At 41.9% G+C, this 9595-nt stretch overlaps 1 protein-coding gene across 2 annotated transcripts in view; it reads right to left on the bottom strand.

Annotated features, from left to right (window-relative positions):
• Positions 1 to 9225, bottom strand: part of LOC311045497 (EEIG family member 2-like) — an 18579-nt gene extending 9354 nt beyond the window's left edge. For both annotated transcript variants that reach the window (XR_014600776.1, XM_084057386.1), the window contains exons 1-5: positions 8979 to 9225; positions 6493 to 6613; positions 5963 to 5992; positions 4997 to 5113; positions 3681 to 3727 (exon numbers count right to left, since the gene is read on the bottom strand). Coding sequence is in view for 1 of the 2 variants with exons in the window: in XM_084057386.1 (XP_083913512.1) it covers positions 3681 to 3727; positions 4997 to 5113; positions 5963 to 5992; positions 6493 to 6613; positions 8979 to 9124 (461 nt within the window). In the remaining variant the exon portion in view is untranslated. The remainder of the gene's footprint in view (positions 1 to 3680; positions 3728 to 4996; positions 5114 to 5962; positions 5993 to 6492; positions 6614 to 8978) is intronic.
• Positions 9226 to 9595: the final 370 nt, after the last annotated feature.

Here is a 9595-nt window from a genome sequence, read left to right on the forward strand (position 1 = left end):
GCAACCACAATATCACCGATCACTCACTTGGCAGGCAGGCAGCATAAGGCTGATCTTATCGTACCCCGGGGCTGTGATGTAAGCAACGTAGCTAATAACATTCAAGATGGCTGTGTTAGATCTAGGCGTGCCAATGTGAAAGCATAGATAGATAATGTTGACTACTGTCTTTGATGGCACATCATGGCTCACCCACGGCCCTGGGCACACCTAGATCGAACACACCCGTTTATTAATATTACTTGCTGCAGCTGATTACTGTTGCTTGCTGGCCTGCCATGTTTTACCCTTCAGACGTTTTTACCTGTACAGGAAAACAATCAACCTAGGGCAGGGGTCTTCGACGTTTTTCAGGCCAAGGACCCCCTAGCTGAGAGAGAGATGAAGCAGGGACCCCCTCTATATTGTATAAAATTGTGTTTCAGATTAAACTTCTTTTTTTTTACTTGGTCTGCTCTTTTTTCCCTCTACACCTAAACCTTGGTTAAAGTTCTTGACCAAGAACTTTAACCTGTCACACAAAGATTTGGCGGCCCCTCTGTAGTAACTCTGAGGACCACATTAGCTCTTGAATCGGGTGCCCAGAACGCCCCAAAATAATGATATTTTAACTGGGGACCCCCCACCCTAACTCACTTGGAATTTATAGGCATTACATTTAGTTTGACTCGGTTCCACAGATAAATAGCCGAAACTACAAGCTCACAACGACTCGCACTGCGAGGTGTTGTGGGGCGCTTTACTTTCAACTTGGGGGTGTCCACCGTCGAGGGCGCTAATCCAAAAACTTGCGTGGCAAATCAGCGCAAAAACACAAGGTGGCCCGCGACGCAAAAGCAGCGAGAAGAAGCTTCACTCTCACTGATAACGATTATAAAACGACGGCCTCAGCTGCTAAAATGCATCCTGTCTGACCGGACCCTAAAATGTCATCTATAAGTGGAAAGTTCTTCAGACAATCTGTTCACCAGAACCAACAATCTGTTTACCAGAAATGACTGGGAACTCTTTAGCCAACTCTTTGTTGTACGACAGTGTCACACGCTGAAAATAGCCGACATACAAGCTCAAAAAGCGCTGCATCCGCAAACGCGTTGTCAGTGGTGGAAAGTAACTAAGTACATTTACTTAGTACAATTTTGTACTTTGCTTCAGTATTTCCACTTTCCAATACCATTACTTCTACTCCACTACATTGGATCCAAATATTTTACTTTACACTACATTTATTTGAAAACTTTAGTTACTATTTACTTTCACTCAAGTCAATTTTGAACACCAGACTTTTACTTGCAACAGAGTACTTCTACATTGCAGTATTGATACTTTTACTTAAGTAAAACATTTGAGTACTTTTTCCACCACTGCGTGTTGTGAGCTTGTATAGGTCGGCTATTTTCAGAATGCGCAGTCTTCGTTCGACAGGGTCATAAATTAGGCTTTATTCATAACATCCTCTGCGCTTTGGCAGACATAGCGAAAGGACACGAAACCCCATCAACTGTGAGCTACTGGGTTACATGAGACAGTAGTAGGAGTACGGTAGGAGGGAAGAGAGTGAATGCGACAGACGAGACGGCAGGCAGAAGAGGGGCAGACACATGAGCCCAGGTTTTCCCACTGAGCTCCGTTGTAGCCTACATCCTCCACACGCACTTATGAGTCACTTTCTGTGGGAGGAATAATGACTGAGCAATTCTAAGGTTTAGACATTAGACATCTCCTTGGTGACTGACTGTGTGTGTGTGTGTGTGTGTGTGTGTGTGTGTGTGTGTGTGTGTGTGTGTGTGTGTGTGTGTGTGTGTGTGTGTGTGTGTGTGTGTGTGTGTGTGTGTGCGCGCGTGCGTGCGTGCGTGTGTGTGTACGTGTGTGTGTCAGTGGTGGGAAGTAACTAAGTACATTTACTCAAGTACTGTACTTAAGTAAAACTTTGAGGTACTTTTACTTTACCGGAGTATTTCTAATTTTCTGTACTTTTACTTCTACTCCACTACATCTCTCAGCTCACAATGCGTCATGTTGCGACGAATTGTGAGCTTGTAGATCTGCTATTTTTCAAAAGATCTTTATACATTTTATACATTTGAAAACTTGTGAAGTGGGACATTCTACTTAATGAGCACTTTCTACTTTGGGATACCAATACTTTTGATACCAATACTTTTGTACTTTTACTCAAGTAAATTCAGAATTTGACTGACTTTTACTTGTAACAGAGTATTTCTACATTGCAGTATTGATACTTTTACTTAAGTAAGAAATGTGAGTACTTTTCCCACCACTGTGTGTGTGTGTGTGTGTGTGTGTGTGTGTGTGTGTGTGTGTGTGTGTGTGTGTGTGTGTGTGTGTGTGTGTGTGTGTGTGTGCGTGCGTGCGTGCGTGCGTGCGTGCGTGCCTGCGTGCGTCTAACAAAGGCAGATTGAGGGTGTGATCAAGTGCACATGGCTTAAGCTCTGCCAGGAGTGTGTTTATTACGTCATGACCTTGGTTGACTGGGCCTTGTTCGTATGAACATGACTACAGTAAGTGCTGAGCTGGTCCCGCGCTCCTTGTTGCTCACTCCTTCAATAGTGGCCAAGATCCGCCTGGGGCATTGTCTTAACCCTGGTTCTGCGTGGGCCATTGTCTTAACCCTGGTTCTGCATGGGCCATTGTCTTAACCCTGGCGTCACTATTTTGGCCATGTCATTACAGGGGAAGATTCTTCTAAAACAATCAGAAAATCTATCTCTGCAAGTTCATTTCCATATTGTACTGAAAATAATGGAGGCCCCAAAAATGAAACAAACTATGGTATGCTTTGGACAATGGTCAGCAGTAATGTCAAGCTGTAGATAATGAGTTCAGGCCACAATCCATAACTTATTTTAGTTAATAAATCTTTATTTAGCTTTATTTATGGTAGAGTGTGTTAATACAAAATAAGTAACACAACTGCTGTGGTGTGAGGAGGACCACTGGTTGGGTAGGAGGACCACTACTTGTTGACAAGATGCATGAAATTCAAAGGGAAGTATCTCGCCCTCCCAAACAAGCTCTCTGTTCAGCTCAACAGTATAAATGTCGGTGCTCCCGTGCGAGGACCACGGTTCGAGTCGTGGGTAGGATAAGAAGGTTATGGATTTTACCTTAACCACTTGAACACTAGCATCCCTTTTCTGAGGAGAACTTTTGCCAAAAATAGCCGATCTACAAGCTCACAACGCCTCGCGCTGCGAGGCGTTGTGAGCTTGTAGATCGGCTATTTTTGGCAAAGAGGTATAGGTGTAGAGGGAAAAAAGAGCAGACCACGTAGAAAAAAATTGTATCTGAAACACAATTTTATACGATATAGAGTAAAAGTGCTTCATCTCTCTCTCAGCTAGGGGGTCCTTGGGCTGAAAACGTTGAAGACCCCTGGTTTAAACCATGTCAATTAAATGATATTTGTTTATTTAAAAACTACAACATGATGAATGTTAAGTGTGATTAAAGTGAAGTGTTTTTCAGTTTGCTGACAGACAGGGTATGAGGGAGACAGTTTCCTGTGCAGGTTTGTCTATATCCAGATTGTGGTCAGATAGAACATGCAGCTTGTGGTTTCAGTGTGAGAGACACGTCCATGAATTAAGAGTAAAGTAATTATTAAGAAAGAGAGGAAGAAAGCCAACCCAGGTGGGTATGAAAATAAGTATTCTTACGTTTTGAAACAGGGGTCTCCAGACATGAGCTGTGTGGTGATAACAACCTGTGTGATAAGAAGATAAAAAACAATGTTAGCTTTAGGCAGCACATGCTGTGGTACCTCTGCGTACACTACTCTGAATGTGCTTAGTGATTTAGTGATACGGTTTGCCTTGTGATGGTAAGGGGGTTCAATCTCGTGACATGAAAACAGTGGTGGAAAGTAACTAAGTACATGTACTCAAGTACTGTACTTAATATTGTACTTTTAATTTATATTATAATACATACATTGACCACTTTAGCCCTATTTTATACATAGGCAATTTAAAAATAGCCGCTCTACAAGCTCACAACGTGTCACAGGGCACGTTTTGAACATGCTGCATGGGCTATTTTCACCCAATATGACATCACATGCTGCTGGTCACAATATGCATAACGGGAACGGGAACTAGCTGAAAGAAGAAGAAGAAGAAGAAGAAGTTTGCCTATTATGACATGCAATGTCATATGTCATATGACGTGATAGGGATGCTGGGGTTCGAGCGGTTCATTTCTCAGACCCAGGCGGTTCAGATGCTCTCATACAGTCTGTCACAGGTTCAAGCATGCCTTTCATTGATGTGCCAAAACATTACAGCTGTTTTTAAATGCATCATCCTGCATTTCCTGGTATTTACTCCCCTTAGTTACAGACTGTTTAGTGTTTACTTGTAACGGTAAACGTCACTAGGTTGGGGGGCATGGCAGCGCAGTGACTATACAGTAGCCTCTGTGTTTTCCTGTACTGATACTGTACCTATATACTTACTGTACTGTGCTGAGTCTGAGATTTCAGTGGCGACTGACATTTTTTCAATTTGTTTGTTTTGTTTGATGTTTGATTTTTTATTAAACTGCTGTCCCTTCTCGTGGCTATACTGAAAGAACCAACCAGTCCGTTGTGGGGTTAACCACTTTCAACCGGTTGTCTCTCAATTCAAAACATATCCCCAAATGTACCAAAACTTTATCACACATTGTAAGCTTGTGATGGGCTTTTTTTCTCTATTCATCGCACAACGTATATTGGGCTTAAATGGTTAATAATATTTTAGCTTATCTTATCTTTCCTGGCCAAGAATGTCCCCCAATATTTTCATTAGATTGTGTTCTCGTTTGGCCTCTACTACTCCCTCTAGCCTCTTCTCCTCCCTCTAGTAAAGCCGGTGATAAGGAGGTAGAATCATTGGACTGTATCAGGACAGAGCCATTGGGAAACACCTAAACCAAACATTTCCCCACACCTCCTGAGGAAGGAGTTTACAGTTACTGTATATACTGTACTTGCCTTGAGGATGGAGTTGTCCTGTCTGGTGTGCTTGGTGTCGTATCCCTCCAGCAGACATCGGCGTGTGGTACTGCCTGACCCAGCGAACTCCGAGAGGTTCAGGTCAGCAAAGCCCAGCTGCATAAAGTACACAAATTATATTAGAATGTTTCTGTTCCATCTGCCTCCTGGTACAGCCTCCATCAGTTACAGTACAGTAAGACAAAATCTAGAATTGGCTCTATATGGCCTACATACTAGGGTTACTTTAGTTCACTAAAACTAAAACTAAAACTAGGAGGTAAAAAGAACTAAAATAAAAACTGTAAAAGTAAATAAAAAAGTTTTAAAAACTCAAACTGAAACTACATACAATCCAAAATTGACAATGTTGAACTAACTAAAACAATCTAACTACATCTTTGTTTTAGTTTTTTTTTCTATACATCAAGACTTTCCTTCAATACCTGAAAAACTAAGATTAAACTAAATAGAATAGAATACAAACTAAACTAAAACTAGTCAATTCCCAAAACTAAAACTACTTAATGCGCTCATAAAACTAATTAAACATAAACTGAAATCCAACACCAAACTGCAAAAGACTAATGGATATTTCAAAACTATAACTCTGATACATTCACGGTAAATCCACAGTACTCAACTGTGAGAGAGTAAACATGGACCTACAATAATAACACAAGGTAGAAAACCTTTTTTGTTATTGTTGCTTGTCTGCTTTTCAGTGAGTGTTACTGTGTAACACAGAGAGGTCCATTGCTTCACACAATAATCAGTAACCAAAGGCGGAAACTGAGCCCTGAAAGCATTAACAAACAAACACTCCCTTAACAAAGACATGCCCTTGGTAGGCCAGCACTCATTATCATATTAACTTTGTGATAAGAATGTTCTAATTATGCATCATATACCACTTGAGCTATACAAATGTCAGCCTGGCTGCGCCTTTCAAGAGGGCCACTTCACCTTTGTATACGTCTTCCCCCCCTTCATTTCCTAAAACGACAAAAAGAGACAGCAAACATATTAGTGAGCTCACACACACACACACACACACACAGCTTCATCCTTATAACGGAGTTGGGCTATGGTTGTAAATATTTAAAAATACTAAATTAGACTATTTGCTATGAACATACACACACACACACACACACACATAAAAATAGGGAAAAACCCTTGTTTGTGAGGACCTCACTGGTTTAACTGGACATTACCCATACACACACACAATCAGAGCAAAACCCTTGTTTGTGAGGACCACATTGGTTTGTTGGTTTGGACATTACCCATATACACACCTTTCCCTCTCTTGAGTTCTTACACACAGTTAGTTGAGGATTTCACTGTGTGTAGTTAACCTAGCCCTGGCAAACCCCACTTGACAACAGTGACTCTGCTGTGGAAAAGAGGCTCTTAGGGACTACTGTATGTATATTATGTGTGTTTGCAGTGTACACAAAGCAGTGCTTAAGTTGACATCCATAAAAATGTACCTTGCGCACAGACACCCTGCACCTACAGGGGTCCAGGACGCCTGTCCCCGCGTTGGCGCTCATCTTGCACACAAAGGAGAATCTCTTCTTCCACTGCACACAGTTAGCCTGGACCGGTTCCCTGCATGGGAGAGAGGCCAAGCACTATTCAAGAACACAGTAACCATGTGGTGTAAAGTAAACTAAGTACATTTACTCAAGTACTGTACTAATAAGTGCACTTTTGAGGAAGTTTTACTTTACTGGAGTGTTTCCCATTTTCAATACTTTTTTTCAATTACTTCTATTCCACTACATATCGGGGGATATGTAGTGAAATAGGGGAAATATTATACTTTTTACTCCACTGCAATTATTTGAAAACTTTAGTAACTAGCTACTTTGGATTATACTTTCAAAACATTCATTAACCACATCAGCCCTTTTTAAACTTTGGCTATTTGAAAATAGCTGATCTACAAGCTCACAACGCGTCGCGATGCGACGCGTTGTGAGCTTATAGATCGCCTATTTTCAAACGTTTTTTTAATAGATTTGAAACCTGTGAAATAGGACATTCTGCATAATGGGTAATTTTTTATTCTGGACTTTTACTTGTAACAGAGTATTTCTTCATTGCAGTATTGATACATTTACTTAAGTAAAACGTGTGAGTGTACTTCTTCCACCACTAACAGTAACACACAGGACGGGACCTCAAACACACACAGGGTCACACTCAAAAAAGCTTAAATAACGAGTATAGCACACTGGAGCTCTATGCTGGGAGCAGCTAGCCTCTGTAAATGGAGAGAATGTATAAATGATTGCTTTCAAACATCAACTTCCTCTAAACTTTGGTCAAATTGGGTTAAAACCTGTATCACTTGAACCCTATCGTCCCTATTCTGGGGTGAACATTTGGTGAAAATAAGAGATCTACAAGCTCACAACACGTTGCAACGTGATGTTGTTGTGAGCTTGTAGATCTGCTATTTTGGCAAAGAAATTTGGTGTAGAGGCAAATACTAGAGGACCTAGTATTGAGCCCTGGAGGACCCTGGTCAACTATCGGGTTTAAGTGGTTAATACAAAGATCAGACAATTAAAACCTAGATTCTGGACAAACTGAAAGATGTGGTTTGAGCAATGGATACAAAACAGAACATTAATGCTGCCAGTTGCCATAGAAAACAAACACACACACACACACACACACACACACACACACACACACACACACACACACACACACACACACACACACACACACACACACACACACACACACACACACACACACACACACACACACACACACACAACCGTTGGTGGTTGGCATTTTGGCATGTGCTATGCTTATGTCCAATTCTTTCCAGTGACTCATTTAAGTGTCCCGGTCTTCTAGCCTGTCAGTGGTTGGTCAGAAGCTGCCTGCTCTCAATCTTGAACAAACGGTTTAGCCAACCGGTGGTGGGTTTAGACTGTTTAGTTTCCTCTGTGCTCCGTTGGCATGGCAACATGAAGAGATAACATGCCACATAGACAATAGAAAATCAATGTCCATTGATTTAAATAGTAACAGATATTGGTCCGTGGCAAAACCTCAACGGTAATGTTCTTATGTTAGCATGGACATTTGAAACAAGTAGTTTTCTAACAGAAAACCAACATACTGTCACATTCTGGTTACTATTACACCAACTGGTTCTCAAACTTTTTCAAGTCAAGGACCCACACATTAATATGTATTTGGCCACAGACCCCCATCTGAAAATATTTTCTGTGATAGAGTAGACTAGACTAGAGAACAGTTCCTTGCTTGCACACAGCACAGGATATCATTGCCATGACAGTGGTTAGGCTGGATGTTTCCAGGATTTAAAAGTATCCATTGACATGAACTCAAGATTATCGGATGTCCTGAAAATATAGCCTAACAATCAAGCTAAGCTACTTAAAATAAATCAATTGGTCAAGTCATGCACATTGCCTGGGCTGGTCAGCAGATGTGTAAAAGCGAGGGTAACCGGACGCCCCAAAACACAGTAACCCCCGTTTGTTTTTCGCTGACCGCTCGCCACTAGCGGTTCTCGTGTTCTTGTATTCGTTTTACTGAGGTTAAGGTTAGGAATAGGTTTAGGCATAGTTTTACTGAGGCTAATTTTAGGAATAAGGTTAGGTTTAGGCATAGTTTCACCGAGGCTAAGTTTAGGAATAAGGTTAGGTTTTAGGCATAGTTTTACTGAGGTTAAGTTTAGGAATACGTTTAGGTTTTAGTGCATAGTTTACTGAAGTTACGTTTAGGAATAACTGGAGACGACCTAGCCCTGGTCCAGAGCGTTAGTGGGTTCTGGGTTCGAGAACTGGACCAGGGCTAGAGACGACCGTTCCGAGGTCGCCCGACTTGCCCCAGTACAGGGCGACTGTGTTTTGGGGCGACCGTTTTGGTATTCAAAGCCAGCGCAGCGCAGCAGCAGCGTGGTTATAAATAGTAGGGTTCTTACCGTGAGGACACCTCGGCGAAGCCGCCGTCCAGGAGTCGAACTTTGCAGAATAAAACGCCGTTGACGAAGGGAATGGAGGAGAGCTCGTCCAGGTCGAAGTCTACCTTGAACTTAAACTTCTTCTTCTTCATCAGAATGAAAGACATAGTGTCAGAAAACTCTAAGTTACTATTACTATGTTATAGCTATACTGCACAGCTCGTCCACTTTCACTATAGTGACTTTCTCTAGTCTGGTGCTGACTGTCTGTCCCCTGTGCCTCACTCTCTCCCCTCTCTGCTGTTGGAGTTCACGCGCACGCACGCACACGTGCACAGTTCAAAATATTACGCACACCCCCATGATGGGTTTAAAAAGAAACCGTGACGTGGAGGAAAACCCCTCGTTTGATTGGGCGTCAATGTTACACTAGCAACGATGTAACACTTGAAGAGAAAATAAACCGCACACCAAAGTGATACAATGTGGAATTACCATGTAATATGAATTGAGCTGGCCTATAAAAAATGTTTTACTGTAGGGTAAAAGTATAAATACATGCAGGCACGCACGCACGCACGCATGCAGGCGCACACACACACACACACACACACACACACACACACACACACACACAC

Source organism: Gymnoscopelus microlampas, assembly GCF_963454915.1.
Source record: "Gymnoscopelus microlampas genome assembly, chromosome: 5".
Taxonomy (NCBI): Eukaryota; Metazoa; Chordata; class Actinopteri; order Myctophiformes; family Myctophidae; genus Gymnoscopelus; species Gymnoscopelus microlampas.